This window comes from Mytilus trossulus, chromosome 1, assembly GCF_036588685.1.
Source record: "Mytilus trossulus isolate FHL-02 chromosome 1, PNRI_Mtr1.1.1.hap1, whole genome shotgun sequence".
Lineage (NCBI taxonomy): Eukaryota > Metazoa > Mollusca > Bivalvia > Mytilida > Mytilidae > Mytilus > Mytilus trossulus.
In genome coordinates, this window is record NC_086373.1 from 96,454,870 (window position 1) to 96,473,944 (window position 19,075).

A 19,075-nucleotide genomic window follows, 5' to 3' on the forward strand; every position below is an offset into this window, starting at 1 on the left:
TCTGCTTACCCTTCCGGAGCACCTGAGATCACCCCTAGTTTTTGGTGGGGTTCGTGTTGTTTATTCTTTAGTTTTCTATGTTGTGTCATGTGTACTATTGTTTTTCTGTTTGTCTTTTTCATTTTTAGCCATGGCGTTGTCAGTTTGTTTTAGATTTACGAGTTTGACTGTCCCTTTGGTGTCTTTCGTCCCTCTTTTTTTAACAACTATCATATTCCTGATTTGGTACAGACATTTTCTAATGAAGAAAATGGTGGATTGAACCTGGTTTTATAGCTAGCTAAACCTCTCACTTGTATGACAGTCGCATCAAATTCCATTACATTGTCAACGATGCATAAACAAAACAAACATACTCAAAGAGTAAAAATGTCAAAAATAGGGGTACAGCAGTCAATAATGTGTAATCATCTTAATAACGATAAAAACAACAAATGTAACGAAGAAGCACAAAAAGGCATACATAACATATAACATACTCATTCTAGTCTTATACGACTTTATTTATCTATGTAAAGTCTACCCGTAAAGGATGGAAGGTTTTCAGTACTGGTGTAAAATTGCGCGTTTGAAATTCGCACAGGTAGACATACAATTATATTGTCGTACAAAGTATGTAGGCATACATAAATGTAGAGTCACGTAAAGTAGATGTAACAGAAAACAGACTTAACAGTAAAAGTAATAATAATAAATAAAATAATTGTGTGGTTCAAAGTATGACGGGATACATAAGTATAGTATCACTTCAAATGTATATCATAAAAAACTGAACAGAAAAAGTAGTATTATTGGATAAAATTGTTTCGTCATTCAAAGTATGTGAACTTCGTTGCTATCAATGCAAAAAACACCAGACTTTCTAACGATATCAATAAAATATATCAAAATTGATGTATCGATAAATATATCACGTATCGAAATTATCATACGTTTACGTATTTCCACAGCTGTCGATGTTGATACTTGCTGTTGAAATAAGTCTGACTAATTCAAGAAGAAGAAAGCTAATAAAAACAGACAGAATAAAATGCTATTAACAAACGGAACAAGTGCAACATAACTGCCATATTCATCAAGTGAAAATACAAAAATAAAGTATTGTTTGATTTTTTACCAAAAGTGGGACATATTAAGGTGGTATCTAACACTGTATAAGAACCCGGCCACGTCCACTTTTATTTTTTGTCTATCTGATGAGTTAAGCCTTTTTCAACTGATTTTTATAGTTTGTTCTTATGTTGTACTGTTATACCATTGTCCCAGGTTAGAGGGAGGGTTGGGATCCCGCTAACATGTTTAACCCCGCCACATTATTTATGTATGTGCCTGTCCCAAGTCAGGAGCCTGTAATTCAGTGGTTGTCGTTTGTTTATGTGTTACATATTTGTTTTTCGTTCATTTTTTTTACATAAATAAGGCCGTTAGTTTTCTCGCTTGAATTGTTTTACTTTGTCTTATCGGGGCCATTTATAGCTGACTATATGCGGTATGGGCTTTGCTCATTGTTGAAGGCCGTACGGTGACCTATAATTGTTAATGTTTGTGTCATTTTGATCTTTTGTGGATAGTTGTCTCATTGGTAATCATACCGCATCTTCTTTTTTATACTACAGGGAGATAACTCTGTAAAATCAGCGAAACGTTCTAATTGCGTTGTGTGCTTAAGGTAATGTTAAGCTTCTCAATGATCAAAATAAGTGTTTTGTCAAACTGCAAAACAACCAGTGTAATTTTTCTGATTAAAAGGTTGGTTCAATTTATTTTGAAATTTTTATATCTTTGTCAAAGGGTCAAAGTAAATACTTTGTCAAAATTTTAAGAAAATTAAACGAGTCAAATTATTTTTAGTTCAGGTGATGGGTACCATCTTAAGGGTATTAGATAATTAATTGTAACTATTTCAGTCAATGTTGATCATTATTAGAGTTTGTTGTCTTTACAGTTCCATTTTAATGTTTTGGTTATCTTCAAAATTAACAGGTACCGATATCTCTGAATTTTGAGCAAGATTACCTTCAACATTTTTAAGTTTCTGTCGTTTTCTCTAAAGTTAAATGTTACCCTGATCATCGAAACAATCAAATTAAATTAAGCGCGTGCAAACAGAACTTTTTTCTGTAAAGATAAGCATTTACAATTTGTTTTAAACATAAGTTTTTCCGGTAAAAGCAATTTTGGTAAAATGAAAATATGCAATTTCAGAGTAATTTCAGATTTTTTATATGGGACGTTTATACACCATTAATAGACATTTCATTATAACATTATATTATAGCATGATATATAAATCTTCACGTTTTAACGTTTTAAATTAATTTGGTAATCGTAGAAGAAAAGAAAAGAGTTTGTCCTTTTGTTTGTGAACACAACAAGACATCTTAATCTTTTAACTACACATAAGGTTAAGATAAAACAGAAACACAGAGAATATAATTGAACGGAAGCTTTATTTTAGCATACTATCTTTTGTACAAGTTTTGTCCTCTAAAGTAAAGCCTCCGTGTTATTTCATAACCAATAGTACCCCTTAATTCAACTAAGTACTAGCAATTTGAGAATGTAATACGTTACTAGTTGTATCCTAATTTAAAGCAATTACCTACTATTAGAGTAAAACAATACATACACACAGTAAACATATAAACCTTTTTTTATTGTGAAAATCCAAACAAAGACTCGAACACAGAGAAAACAGGACGGTAAAATGTTAGCATTTTGTATCCCCTTGATGTTAATCAGCTCCTGTACACCTATGAATTTACCAATAAGAAACACAGTATATGGTAAAGTTAGCGGGAAAATATCCGTACGTGTTCCGAATGTAGAAGTGGAGGAGTATCTTGGTGTTCCTTATGCGTCTCCTCCTATAGGTCATTTACGTTTCAAGGTAAGATAAATTTCCGATTATCATTAATGTTTATATCATTTCTTCAAACAAATGGCAATTTCACTATACAAATAAAGTCTTCATACAAATTTATGAGTTATCCGCACATTATGCGAAACGTCTGCATCTTCTTTCTTGAGTGAACAATGCTATTTAAATAACTCTTATTTGCTGTCATCGTCACTGTCCATTTCTATTCCATGTCTTTAAAAACAACGATTGTGCATATTGCGAAACACTTTAGTAAAACGAATTAATCGAGGTATATCAAACCCATCGATATACAATACTTTAGTTTTTTCTTCTAGATTTACGTTACATCTATATAATTCTCATAAGTTGCGCTTGATGCAAAACAGTTGGATAGCTAAATCAATAACCAAATTGATGAGCAACCGAATGTCCATCATATTGCGAATAATCTAACAACTTTATTTCAACAATAAACTTATGTCTGTATCATATTGTTTTTCCCCAATGTTAAAATTTTTTTTTTGTAGAAATTTGACTTTTATTATGAAATAATTGTTTTTTTAACATGATTTGATGTATGCTGGTCTGATACTTTTGTCGACAAAGTTTTAAGACTGTGAGTTATTTGATGTACATGATTTAATTCTTATAGTAATGTAAGGTAAAATGAATATTTTATTCATGTATTTGATTTTGATGTTATATTTGTTATTCTCGTGGTGTATTGTCTGTTGCTTGGTCCGTTTCTGTGTGCTGTTGCGTTTCGGTGTTGTGTCGTTGCTCTCCTCTTATATTTAATGCGTTTCCCTCGGTTTTGGTTTGTTGCCCCGATTTTGTTTTTTGTCCATGGATTTATGAGTTTTGAACAGCGGTATACTACTGTTGCCTTTATTTATAATTCTGAGAGTAAGGTGATATAATACTTTATAATTATAGAGACCACAGGAGCCTAAACCCTGGAAGCCTAACATTTTAGAGACCAGTGAATTATCACCAGCATGTCCACAGTATTCAATGAAATATATACAGTTCCATAAACCAGAGTTTGTTAGAACTGACGAAGACTGTCTATATATGAATATCTATGTGCCAAAAGTGTGTATTATTTTGTAATATATTTTCAAGATTTATTTTTCGTCACTCATATAAAGCATACAGAAACTTCAAAGTATGATGCAAGTTAATGGAGATAACAATTTTTGTTTTTATGTACCTACGTTTCCTTTCTTAAAACAAGCCAAAGTATAGCTATATCTCACTTATGATACTCCCACCCGTAATGTATTCTGGAAAAAAGAGAGTTGATGAGTATTGCATTACATAGTAAAGCATGATCGTAGGGTGCTTCATTCCAACTTCCTAAAGCTTTAATTTGTAGGTCCTGTTAATAATGCGGCGAAAATGCTAAAAATGGTCATTATGTGTACCAAGATTTACGTAATTTGTAAATATGAAGCTTATGAACGGTGGATCTTAAAATGCATTACTAGTAAACAGTATAATATGTTCAGTTGCATGAAGCTTCAAACAACATTTCAAGAAGCTCTGATGTGAAGATCCTGAAACAAACGCAACCACTCTTAAATGGGACCGACGGACTGAGGTATACACGAATGAAAGAACGAAATATCGTATACCTCTTTTCGGAGCGGGGTTATCAATAGACTCATTTTAAAAAAGTATAACGAGAAATGTTCTCTAATACGCTTTTGTGAATTGTAATCTAAATACATTTTACAAACTCTACAGTTACTTTTTAATACAATATATTAGGAATAACAAGAAGTGGTTTAATTGCATATCAGACCTGTATAATTCCACCAAAAGGACGATGATGTAAGCAACTTAATCTCAACGTACAGGTTGTCCTGAACACGTATTGAATATGGCCTTTAGCTATGAGCTAATCATAAACTAGTTCCGTGTACTAAATCTGCATTAGTTTTTTTTGGAAAATATTTTTTACTTTTACACGATTATTTCACAGGTCGATACCGAGTTACTGCCAGTACTTTTATTTATTCATGGAGGATCCAACGTAGTAGGTATGGGCGCCATGCTGGATGGCGATATATTAGCAGCACATGAGGAAATAATTGTCATAACTTTTAACTACAGACTTGACGTTCTTGGTAATTTCTTTTGTTTTTCAGTAAAAAGCATAATCTTATATTACATAATTTTAGGTGTAGCATTCTACTATTTTCACTAGATATCACGATCAGATCACGTTGTTCTTTTACGTTTCCATAACTTTGTTTCTATTTTTATGTTGTTTGACGCTACGTCTCAATTTATTTGTATCTTGGTGGTCAATACAAATCAAATCTTGATTAATTTATATTTATGATGTCTTGACGTCAAACATAACAACCACAAAGGTAGAGCGGCACCAGACAATAAAGACAATTTGCAAATTCATCACTGGATGATTTAAGAATGTAAAGTTAAATGCAGACGCTAAGAATAAAAAAAGCTAAAGCAACAAGCTATGAAGTTATTAAAAATTAATATTTTCAATAACATGTTATTATTCTTGCTAACTAAAATTTGAAAATATTTATGTTAGATAATGATGACACTCAGATATTCTGAACAGGTCAATACATAACGTATTGACCTCTTTAAAAGTCGATAATTGATAATTATGTATAGTTTTAGATTTTACATTTACTGTTACATAATTTATGTTTCTTTATTTTGAAACGTTTAACTTCCCTGATTTACTATTTTTAGTTCGAATTATATTTTTGTGTTGAAGCAGGAAAACCAAAACGTTTTTTTAGCATCGAAGTTAGAAAAATATTGTTATACGTCGGTCTGAATATGATACTATGACATTGTGAAATTGATCACTTAAAGTGTCTACATTATAGTTTAATTTGTTTATTGACATATTGCAAAATATGATTATGAAATAATTTTCTATTTAATCTATAATCGTGATGCAATTTTAGTTAATACTACTTACTAACCATTATTTAACAAGATGTCGTAAATAAATTATTCAAAATGCATATAATAGAGATATCAGTAGTAAATATAATACAACACTTAAGTTTATATTGTCATTTTTATCAGTTTATTTATCATCAGGTTATTGTGACAGCCGAATATATATAATTATTGGAAAGTCATCACGATTGTCATAGATTCGAGTTGAAGTCATCCATATAAGATAAAATGTTTTTTGTCTTTCTGTACGAAGTCTGTACTTGAAAACCCAACTGTCTGATCAATAATATACCAAAATAAAAATAATATGTTGTCGATGAAATAGTTTATCATTTTGATATATATCATATTTGGCTTATTTGTTCATAGAATCAACGTGAAATCAGAAATGTAATGAATATTCTAAGATTTTCTTATCCAAAGAATAGATTACCTTAGCCTATTTGGCAACTCTTTGGAATATCGGGTCCTAAATGCTCTTCAACTTTGTAATTGTTTGGCTTTATAACTATTTCGATCTGAGAATCACTGATAAGTCTTATGTAGACTAAACGCGCGTCTGGCGTATGAAATTATAATCCTAGTACCTTTGATAACTATTTACACCACTGAATCGATGCCACTGCTGGTGGACGTTTCGTCCCAGTGGGTATCACTAGCTCAGTAGTCAGCACTTCGATGTTGACATGCATATCAATTTTAGTTATGGTCCTTTTGATAAATTTCCTGTTACAAAACTTTGAATGTTTCGAAAAATATGGATTTTCTAATCTCAGGAATAGATTACCTTAGCCGTATTTGGCACACCTTTTTGGAATTTTGGGCCCTCACTGCTCTTTAACTATGTACTTGTTTGGTTTTACAACTATTTTGATCTGAGTGTCACTGATGAGTCTGGCGTATTAGGTTATAATCCTGGTACCTTTGATAACTATTAAGGTTCTGTCATACTGTTATTCTAAGATAGAGAAATGTCAACAATTAAAAGTGTCAAACCTTTAGAGTATTTTAATTATGTTTTAATTATCGCCCTAAAAGAAAGACGAAAGATATCAAAAGGACATCCAAACTCACAAATTGAAAATAAATTGACAACGCAATGACTAATAAAAAAGACCAACAGAGAAACAATAGTATGTTAACACAGAAAACAAAAGACTGAGCAACATAATCCCCATGCACCAAAAACTGCTTCACATATAGCACCCGTCATGTTGCTCGTGTTATAATAGACCCTTATGGATAATTTAAAAATGTAAGTCAAGATAAGAGATATAAGCCATGAAAATATCATTTCACTTCCATGGACAGACTAATCTGTTTTTTGCTAACTCGACTGCATAATATATTTTGTCCAATTGCAATATGAACAGGATTTTATGCTGCCCCTGAAAATGGAATAAAAGGCAACAACGGTCTAATGGACCAAATGCTGGCTATGCAATGGGTTCAAAGAAACATTAGATTTTTCAATGGTGACCCGTCAAAAGTTACAATATATGGACACAGTGCTGGAGCTGGGGATGCAGGTCTTCACATGTTATCCGATTTAACGAAAGGTATTAAAATAAAACTAGAAAGATATAATTGTGCAAATATGAATAATAGATAAGATGTGTGTTATAAAACGTTTCTATGAGAAGAGGTCTTAGTCTCCACCACTCTCGATAAGAGAGACACACACACACACATATAAATATATATATGTTTGTGGCATAACATCTTGGCCACAAGTTTTATGTTTTCAGTTTAGTATTAAATTTATATCAGGATCCATTTTGTTACATCTCGTGATCAATTTTATTTGGCAATTGTCAATGGCAGTCAGCAGGGTTAAAGAACATCAGTTGTTCGACCTGTTAGTCAAATGCGTTTTGTTTAAATATTCTTTTTCACTTTTTTGGTCTTTTGGAAAATGTTGTTTGTGCTGTTCTACAACGAAATTTGTTTACATGTACACGTATAAAATTGCGGTTTTTATACAACGTTATCATAGGTTTGAACGTAGTTTTCAATTTAGACTCGTTTATATTTTTTTCTTTTGGGCTTGTATTATATTTTCCCTCCGGTTTATACGATCTGTTCATCCTATATTGACTCTTAAAGAGTTTATCTAAAAATGAGAATTCAACTTTAAACCACAAACGGATTAAAAGTAGTTGGTAAAACCTAAATTATACACATTCTACAATATGTCATTTGACATTGTTTTCAATGGAAGTGTTGCATAACATTTTCAAGGTGTATAGTAAATTAAAAAAATACACACAATAAAAATCTGCCCAATTTTATCAACAAGCTCATTTAACGTAATAACTAACTTAAGCAAAGAAAAGAACAACGTATCAAGTTGACATGCTAAATCAAAGTGAGCTCACTTCAACATTATGCTTTCATAGGGCATTTAGATATTATTATCCAATTGACAGGTTTATTCAGAAATGCAATCATTCACAGTGGTTCACCTTTCGCGCACTCAATGTTATCTAAATGTATAAAATCCATTAGAACGTCAGTTATCCCAACCAATTGTCAACCTGGTACCAGTCTTATAACTGACGAACATCAAGAAGAGGATATTTTAGATCTTTTAAACGGGACATCTATAGACAAATACCTACAAAAATGGGGCAGACAGGTAATAACTGATGGTAATTTTATTTCTACACTGAGTTACTTCATATTTTATATAATGTGTGCTTCGACCAGAATTCAGCTTAATTTTGTAGAAAAGAACAGGACAAACATCAATCATAACTTCAATAAGATTTATTATACAATTTTACTAGAAAAATTATACAATTTGAAATTACAACTTATCTGTTAAAGTATCTGAATATTGGAACCTAGTCTTTTCTTTACACGGACGTATCCTTATACCTCTTATACAGTATAATACAAAAAGTTAATAGAATAATTGTTGCAGAATAAATTATGTAGAAAAGCATTAAAGTGTATTTTAGGAAATGCGATAACGTATTTTTATTATATTCAGGCTGCTGTTGTTATTGATACAGAATTTATCACAGAAAGTCCAGAACAAATGTTTACCTGTGGACAGTTTCACGCTTGTTCAGTGTTGCTTATAATGGCACGAGACGAAAGCTTTCCTTTAGATATGTCAAGTATGTATGCTTGAATATCCAAACATAGCAATCTAAGAATGCTTGATTTAAACGAAAAATAAAAAGCAAACGCCGAATGTTTTTTGTAATCACACAGAATTGATAATGTAAAGGGATGTATAAATGCATAAAAAATTATCAAAAATAGATACTTATTTTTTGTGCAATATTTAGGACTCTACAATTGTTCAATATTTCTATTAATGTGAGACGAGATGAAGTTGGTTGTGGTTAATGGATATATGTTTTTGTTAAATAATGAATCTTATGAAAATTACGAAATGCTAATTCAAAGCACTTAAAGAAAATCAAGAAAGAAATAAAAGTAGAAAGAAAATAAAATAACATATAAACTATAAAAAAGACATAACAAGGACAGCTGTTCTGGAAGTGTAAATATGTCCTACTTCACATGTTACTAGATATAAGAAGATGTGGTATGCGTGCCAATGAGACAACTCTCCATTCAATTCGTCACAATTAATAAAAGTAGTACGGTCTTCAAAGGGCCCAAAACCATTCATACGGAAAAAACAACGGTATAATCTATAAAAAAGAAACAAGAAATGTGAAACATTTATAAACTAAATCAATAAACGACAACTACTGAACATCAGAACATCAAAGCAAACACCCACATAGATGCACTTAAAGTTAACAAGGGTATAAGTCATGTTCGAAGACACAAGAAGAACGACATTGTGCCTACCTTATACAAGAAACATGACAACAATGACAAACCTATCTTGATGTATTTAGGAGGTTTGTAAAAAACAAAATCTTCAATTGTGTCAATACAGTTTTAACCAGTTAATGAAAACTATTTTTTGGTTAAATAAATAGAATATGGTGTGTTTGAATATCAAAAAAGTATAATACTCTTTATGTCCATGAATGGTATAGTTATTATAGTTTATTATCTTATGTAGACGAAACGCGTGTCTGGCGTATAAAATTATAATCCTGGTACTTTTGATAAATATTTATGTCCATGAATGGTATATCATACATATAATTGTAGGCTATAATGGAATAAATGACCGGAATGCCATAAAGTATTTTATCGAACATGTTGCACCAGATTTATTTCCGGACAGACCGGGATTTCAAGGTATTAATTCTCATGACATAAACTGCCCAGGACCTTCTGAGTGCACCCAGGACTAAACAAATGCACTCAAGACTCTTTACACACAAACAGTATAACTTGAGAAGCTTATAAATTTGGTAGATGGCATTATAATCAATTTTATTTTTACTTAAAACTTATGTAATTTCGGTGATATTAAGGAGGTCTTTTTATATTTGATTTTTTTCTTCATGAATTTACAGGTACCAACATATATTTATCTTGTGGCAAACTTTTCAAGCAAGTGAAATAAATAAGCATAATAAGCATTCTTTGGAGTAACACTATGAAATTCTATAGATTAAGTATAGTCATACAATTTTCATTAATAAAGTAAAAGTAGTAAAAGTAGAGCAAGAAATATAGGAGCATGCATATGGGGTAACAGTATACAAATACTTTCAAATACTCTTACACACACATGTATATGCATTTCCCTCAATTTATTATTTTCATAGAGGCCAAAACTGACAATACTAAAATTTAGTTGAATTTCGATTTGAACTGTATCGAAAATTAAGAATTTAAGTTATGCCATATTTCGGCTATAATGGGACAAACTCAAAGTAAATTTTCTGTAGTTCCAGGCTGTTCCTTGCAAAATGTACACAGATTACAATATTTTTTAAAAAGTTTCATTTTAAATAGTTCAGCGTTTGTCCTCAATATATATTGAATAAGTCTGTATTAAAATCAACATCACTTATTGTTTTTTGAAACCTTTGTTACACATACGTGTGTTTTAAAATTTTCTACAACTTTATTAAAAATACATTCCCATTTTTTTTTGCTATAAAATTTATAGGTATAGTTAATTGATTTAAAATAGTATTCATGTCCTTTAAGTTCTTTTTGGAATTCAAGAAAATATTAATGATAAAAGGTTTAATAGCCTGATGTTTTCGCTCTCTTTCAGTGTTGCTTCCAATGGCTTACACCCATTTTTGCAATGATGTGCCTAATTTTTAAAGTAAACGCTGACGTTATCAATTTTAATATGTTCATAATGTTATATAGTTACCCAAAAGACTACCTCAAAATGAAATGGACTTCTTAGTTTTGACCTAAGTTTTCAGGCATGAAAAAACTTTATTCAAAGATTTTTTTATTTTATTTTTTAATAATTTCAAAATAAGTCAATTCTGCAAAATTTATATTTTGTGTGGAGGAAAATTATTGAATCCATTGCGATTTTGTCTTAAATAATCGTCTAACCTAAGTAAGTTTAACCCTTGTATACATTTTTTTGGAAATCAATCATGTTAGGCCCCTTTTGTAGTATTCTCGACATAGAAGATCCCACTTAATCTTGTCAGGCTAATCATTCGAAACGAATGAATACAATTTACTATTAAGTTAACTTATCATATTATCACCCGGACCTAGGATGGACAGGAATATACAGCGTGTATGCATAAATTGGAAGACATTATTTCTCATATATATAAGGTTCCAATGGATTAACTCGTCATATATACCAGGATTGATTATTGTATCTGCGCGAAACGTGCGTTTCGGTTACAAAAGACTCACTTGTGCCGCTCGAATATTTTTTGTTATTGAAAAGACCAAATGCGAGATCAACATGAGAAGGAATCAGTTTACTATAATCATTATTTATCAGATTGAGCCATTGGATTTCCTGGAGAAGAATCAATCACAAAAACTGCAATTTTTTAGAATAACAAATGTAATTCTATATTTGTGCAACGACTATACAAGACTCTCATGGGTAATAAAGAATTGCAAACACCCCCTTTTGTACATTTTTACCTATTATGCGTTAATTTTGTTAACACATCGTTGTAGATATAGTAGAGTTTCACGCGACTGTCATACAAGTCAGAGGTTAAGCTTGCTATAAAACCAGGTGAAACCAACCCTTTTAAACAAGAACATGCCTGTACCAATAGATATAAGAAGATGTAGTATGAGTGCCAATGAGAACACTCGCCATCAAAGTAAAAATTTATAAAAGTAAACCATTGTATGTCAAGGTACGGCCTTCAACACGGATCCTTGGCTCACACCGAACAGCAAGCTATAAAGGGCTTCAAAATTCATACTGTAAAACCATTTAAACGGGAAAACCAACGGTCTAATATATGTATTTATGAAAGAGAAACGACAAACACGTATGAACTACATAAACAGACGACAACTACTGTAAATTAGACTGTTCTACGTCTTGAATATGACAGTTGTCATTCGTTTGATGTGTTTGAGTTTTTGAATTAGCCATTTGTTTACGGACTCTCTGTATTGAATTTTCATCGGAAGTCGCTATTTTAGGTATATTACTTTTAAAAATGAATTATCTTATTTTTGATATTTAATAAGTTCAGTACTTGATAGTTAAATTGTTTTGTGTAATACTTTGTTAGTTTTCAATACAAAAGTAAATGTTGAAAGGTATGTAAAGGTAAAAAAGAGAAAGCATACAAAGTACATCCCAGTTATATTTAACTTTTTTTTTAGATAGCCTTAAACAAGAACTGGAGAAGTGGAAGCATCTGAATATTTCCAGTTACCCTCAAGTGAGTGACTACACAAATATAATAATTCTATTTTATACATGTATACCCTATTTCGCGTTGCGTCTATACAATTCTCGTCAGTGACGCTCGAATGAAAACAGTTAAAAAGATTAAACAAAGTACGAAGTTGAAGAGCATTGAGGACCAAATATTTCTAAAAGTTTTGCCAAATACAACTCAGGCATAATATTCCATACTGACTCATTTTATAGTTAAATTATTTTGCGACGTTTTTCATTTATAAGCAGTTAATGTTACGGTGAGATATTGATTGACCTCTTCGATTTCAGTTACTTATAGTTACATTGCGGGGTGACAAAACATATATAATATATTTTTTTATGAACGTAAGGATTTTCGTTTATTTTGTAATTTCAGAAACTCAATTTTCCATTTGTACTGTTTCATACTGATCATTACTGGTTTACACCGGTTTAAATTTGCATTTAGGATTAAATTATTAGAAAGAACTGTAATATTTTATCTGACTATTTGAAATCACATAAAACATGTGGTGCACATTATAAAATAACCCGCTACATGTCATTTAGTGAGCACCACATGTTTTTTTAATTTTATTTCGAAGTAGACAGAAAAAGTATTACAAACACTCCTTAATTTTCCCTGATAGAACTCGTCGCTATGGTTTATTTATAGGGCATTCATCAGTCAAGAAAAAACAATTTTTCACCACTTGTAAACAAATAAAATCTTTTTGAGAGATATCCTTTTAAACTGTCTAGTTTATGTAACATTCATTTTTCATCTGTGTCCTCATGACCCAAATCAACCAGTAGCCACAGAGTCGATTATCTTCGTTTAAGTCAGTTGATTTTAAATCCTCATTAATAAGCTTGAAAATGAGCCATCCCATCAAAATAAACTAGAGCTCTTTAACGTTTGATAATGATGTGATTTCTAATATTTTGTTTGAAACATAAAGAAAAAAATAAAGAGATATGCATCAGATTAATTTCAGTATTTTCTTGTATTATTATACTAATAGTACTATAGCTCCAGGTAGCTACTGATATTTTATCCACTTTACAAAAGAATATGTAACACTGTTATAATTTCAGTTTTTACAAATATTGGGAGATATCGATATGTTTGCGCCAATGACCAAGCTTGCAGATATGATTTCCAAATGGATGAATGAAGTTTATACATTGAGTTTTGAATATGTTTCACAGAATGTAACTGGACCTGACTGGATCGGTAATGCAGGTTTTGTTGGCGTTTCATTCAAATGTATTATATCTCAATTACATAGACGAAAGTATAAGAATATCTAGAGACAACAATTATGTCAATATAAATATTTTAATTTAACTGTTTTTGTTTCATAATAGTGAATAACACTTTTTCGTGCTATAATGAACCAATTGAACAACTTTTATAGCTAACTTTGTACTTGTTTTGGCTTTCAAACTTTTTTCATCTGAGCGTCACTAGTTAGTCATGTTTTGACGAAACGCACGTCTGACATATTACATTTTGAACCTGGTACCTTTTGTAAGCTATTATTTGTGTGTTTCGCTGTCCTATATTTTCTCCCATTCATTTGTATTGTAGTCCTGGCATGTAATGTTATCATTTTAATGTTAAAAATAATTGCCATTAAAGCGGGAGGTGCGGCATGCCAACAACCTGATCCAACCAATCATTTCTTTCTGTAGTGCCGTAGTAATCTCATATTTGATGAGTTTTATTCAGTTTTAGTTTTTTAACCGGATGTGTTTTTTTCTTAATCGATTTATGAATTTCGAACAGCGGTATACAACGGTTGTCTTTTTTTTTTTTTTTTTAAATATTTTCATTTTATGTTTTTCCGCAGGAGTCCAGCACGGATGGGATTTGTTTTATGTTTTTGGAATTCCAACAGTTGGACATCCAAAGTTTTCCTATACACCACGTGATGCCAAAGTTTCTGAAAAGACCATGAACATTATTGGTGAATACGTTAAAAGAGGGTATGTAAACGTAAAATAGGTTCAACATGGCAAAACTTTACAGCGACGAATAGTAAATACTTGAGTATAGAAAAGTTTAATATGATGTGATAGAGGTAATAGTTCTACACTCATACCGTTTGATATGATAATTCATTGTCATCATTAAATAGTATGTGAATATTTCTTTTTCGTTGTTAACCTTGCTTTTCATCTCTGGTCGTGAATCAGTTAGAGGATTATGAATTACAGAAGTACTTAACCGCCAAATAAGAAACGGTTGTTGTATATTTGACATTTATACCTTTTATGGCTGTTTGAGTTTTTTTCACGCACCGGTGTCAATATAATTTGATTTCGTGCGACTGTCATAACTCGACGGGTGCCACATGTGGAGCAGGATCTGCTTACCCTTCCGGAGCACCTGAGATCACCCTTAGTTTTTGGTGGGGTTCGTGTTGTTTATTCTTTAGCTTTTTATGTTGTGACATGTGTACTATTGTTTGTCTGTTTATCTTTTTCATTTCTAGCCATGGCGTTGTCAGTTTATTTTTGATTTATGAGTTTGACTGTGCCTTTGGTATATTTCGTCCCTCTTTCATACAAGTGAGAGTTTTAGCTTGCTATAAAACCAGGTTCAATCCACCATGTTCTACATAAGAAAATCCCTGTACCAAGTCAGGAATATGACAGGAATATGACAGTTGTTATCTATTCGTTTGGTGTGTATGAGCTTTTGATTTTGCCATTTGATTTGGAATTTTTCCTTGTAGTTCAGAATTAATGGTGAATTTCCTTTTTGTTATTTTTTTTTATTAATTCATAAAATCTCAAAGTAAGTTTATAAACAGTTTTTTTCAATCATTGTCTGGCGTCGTCAGTAAGACCTTTGAGCAAAAAATACATGATACTGCACCATTTTCTTAAATAACCTTCAGAATATAAAAAATGCCATTTCAATAACTATCCACCAGAGACCAAGTGCACTGGAAGCAAGCAACTTTCAGTTTTCGGGCAATCAACAATGAATGAAACGCAAACCATTTAGCTTATTATTGATTTATATATATATTTACGATCAACTACTTTTAGTTACACGGTTTTGCTTTGTTATACTCATATGAAAGACATTCTGGTTAGAGTAATAATATGTATAAGAGAAAGCCATTAGTATTACCAAATGTTACCAAGACTGTGTTTATGAAAAGACAGTGACCCCCCTCCCCCCCCATATTGCACATCTTCCCTATTCACGATTCACTTATCATTAAACTTAACAACATAATCATAAAATGCCGAAGACATTTAATAGTTTCTTTTACAATTTCAATTGCCAAATGCCAGATTTATCCTGTCACTGAAAGCATATTGATATCAAACTAAGTATGTGCATCAATGTATCCAAAACTGAGATAATAATTGTCTTCCTGTTAAATATTTTAGACACTGGAAATCGGGTAGTATGGAGTTAGACATTTACAATCCTGACTCGAAATCGTACAATAAACTGGATTATATCAATGGTCAAACAGTTGTTACGCAAGAAGTCAATTATAAAGAACCAAGAACAGAGTTTTGGTACAAATATTTATTTCCGTTCAACTTTACATGTTAACGGCGAATTGACAATGTACTTCAGGAGAAAGGGATGACATGGAAAAAAATTAGAATAAGCTTCATCTCTAACAATTTATAACGTACATTTATCTTTTGTAGATGCTGACGTTGTTATCACCTAATAACGTGTTTTAGTGTTCTTTATTTATCTTGTAAAGTATTAACAGTCACTGTTTAGTCCAATGTTGGTAATATCCTTTTGGCTTGACATGTTACTTGCACCCCACCATTGTGTTGTTGTGGTGTGGTCATTTTTGTATTCTTAGTCTTTCTTTTTTGATAATGTGCTATGTCTATATGCAACTAGTTTCTTTTTCGACATAGATGTTTTTTTTATTATAAAACAATGTCAACTCTTTTGAGATTATGTGTGTTTATTTGTGCACATTTTATTCATGTGTCTGAGAGGTTAAGCTACCTATAAAACCGGTTTAATCCAACATTGTCTACATAAAAAATGCTTGTGTCAAGTCAGGGATATGACAGTTGTTGTCCATTCATTTAATGTGTATGAATAAAGGCAACAGTAGTATACCGCTCTTCAAACTTCATAAATCGATAGAGAAAAAATCCAAATCCGGGTTACAAACTAAAACTGAGGGAAACGTATCAAACATAAGAGAACTACGACACAACAGAGACACAACACCGAAACGTTACACACAGAAACGAACTATAATGTAACAATGTTCATTTTCCTGACTTATTACAGGGCATTTTATGAAAAAGTGGTGCGTAAAACCTAGTTTTGAGGCATGCCAAACATCTCGCTTTAATGTTAGTGTAAGTTATAATATTAAAATGACAAGATTACACGGCAGGGTTATAAAAAATAACAGATAAATGGGAGAAAATATAGGACAGAGAAACAAACGAATAATAGCCATCCAAATATTATTATACACCAGATGAGCTTTTGTTTTGCCATTTGATAAGGAACTTTCCGATAACAACTTCTATTGTAGTTCATTATTTTGCTTATTTAAAATTGTACAAAAATATCTATAATCAGACAAGCACCAATGCAGCTATGAACAAACGAAGAGGTTTTGTGCTGAAATTAAGTAAATTCAAGTAATCATTTGTGTTCGTTACCGTACTATCATTCTGATATTAAACTAGGCTGTGCTTTATTTATGTATAAAATACTATCATGCGAAACATAAAACATATGCATGTTTAAAATGTTTCCTTGTCAATCATGTTTTTACAAATAAATATTCGAATATAATTCTTACTGTGTCATTGATTATTAAAAAGCCTAAAATAATAATTAGCAGACGTGTTTTTATACAAGATTCCGTTTATTTCAAATGGAAAGAGTACACTGCCGAAAAAGATCTTTTAAAGACGCGCACTGTATGATCTGATTGATTGTAATGCTTTCTTATCATAGACGATTGACTTACCAGGTTACGAGATATAACATGTTAAATAGAGGAAAATAAGTTGATACAACAAAAGATTTGTATCGTACGACTATACAAAAACATGTTCAACCCTGTCACATTTGTTATGTGCCTGGTCCAAGTTCAGTGGTTGTCGTTGGTTCACGTCTGTCTTATTTGTTGTTCGTTAATTGTTTTGTTATAAGTAAGGTCGCTAGTGTTATCAATTAAATTGTTTCATATCTTTCATGTCGATGCCTTTCATAGCCGACTGTACGGTATGGATTAATTTTCTTATGTTTGCAGGCCGTATGGTTGCCTTTAATTGCTTACATCCATTTAATGTAAACTCTGGTGGATAGTTGTCTCAAAACCAATCTTACCTCATTGTGTTATTTTTATACCTATAGTTAAACGGTAAACGCATTGGGCAGATAAATTACGTGTGCAGAACTGATAAAAAGTCTGATGAATCATTAAACTTTTAAAAAGACCACTTCCCATTGGCTGTATACCACGCTAGGACCTAAGATAACTAGAACTAAGCAGTGGTTGATCCAGAAATTTAGATAAGTGGGGACCCATCGACGCCCCCTTACAATTATGCTTCAGTTATTCCCTATATAATCTACCAAGATAGGGGGGGGGGAGGGCTGAAAAAAACTAAATCCGCCAATTGGGAAGTAATTTGGTCTTATACACACGTATATTTATGTTTATATATGTATTTTTGTGATTTTACTTTTTACAGTGAATTTGTATAATCAGGGATGCAATTTTTTCAGGGATTATGTAGAAGCACTAAAATCATTAGTGATTATATTGATTCCCTCAAAAAGACCAATGATTTTATATAATCACTGATAATTTTAATTATTATACTACAAATTATCTTATATAATTTCAGGGATTATCAACAATTTAAAAAAAAAGCTCCAAAGATGATGAAACAAATTTTAAGACAGACAGCTAGATACCATAAACATACTACGTATACACAAGCCAGAGTCTGAGTTTGATTTGCTATAACATATAAAAACTAAACTGACAAAAAAAGGTCATTTATTCAAAATCATAAAATTCAAAAAATAAATTTTGCAAATAAAACATTTGACATAAAAGTTCATATTTAATATGAAATAATAATACATAATTAATACGAAATTACATCAACTAATATCATGTCAATTGAATGAATGACAAAGAATAGCAAAGGTCACTGGGGTAAAGCTGATGACCGTAACTGCATTCACGGTCATCCCAAGATGTCGGACGAAAAATTAGGTCAGTTTCTGTATTGTCTGTTAAAGTGTTTCTATATCATTTTCTTTACAAATCATACATTGAAACGATGTAAATTTATAAAAGAATCACTCGGAAATCACTAATTACTTCCCAGAAATGTGCATGAAACGGGGAAATTCGATTTGAAAAAATCGCTAAGATGACCGTAAATCATAATCAAAATATTTTCAAGATGACCGTAACATAAAACAAGGATGACCGTGA

The 19,075-nt window shown here is 31.4% G+C and overlaps 1 protein-coding gene across 1 annotated transcript; it reads left to right on the plus strand.

Moving 5' to 3' along the window:
• Nucleotides 1-2,649: 2,649 nt before the first annotated feature.
• On the plus strand, nt 2,650-17,366 carry LOC134692054 (cholinesterase 1-like). Its single transcript, XM_063552419.1, has 11 exons — nt 2,650-2,890; nt 3,800-3,958; nt 4,851-4,995; nt 7,192-7,377; nt 8,248-8,456; nt 8,814-8,943; nt 9,965-10,054; nt 12,551-12,609; nt 13,689-13,827; nt 14,447-14,582; nt 16,005-17,366. Exons 1-11 carry the CDS (start codon nt 2,708-2,710, stop codon nt 16,174-16,176), a joined length of 1,608 nt encoding a protein of 535 aa, XP_063408489.1. The 5' UTR covers nt 2,650-2,707; the 3' UTR covers nt 16,177-17,366.
• Nucleotides 17,367-19,075: the final 1,709 nt, after the last annotated feature.

Coding starts and splice junctions, on each gene's coding strand:
- LOC134692054 (XM_063552419.1), top strand. CDS start 2,708: ATGTTAGCATTTTGTATCCCCTTGATGTTAATCAGCTCCTGTACACCT. Junction 4,996..7,191: donor CTACAGACTTGACGTTCTTG/GTAATTTCTTTT, acceptor CAATATGAACAG/GATTTTATGCTGCCCCTGAA. Junction 8,457..8,813: donor TACAAAAATGGGGCAGACAG/GTAATAACTGAT, acceptor TATTATATTCAG/GCTGCTGTTGTTATTGATAC.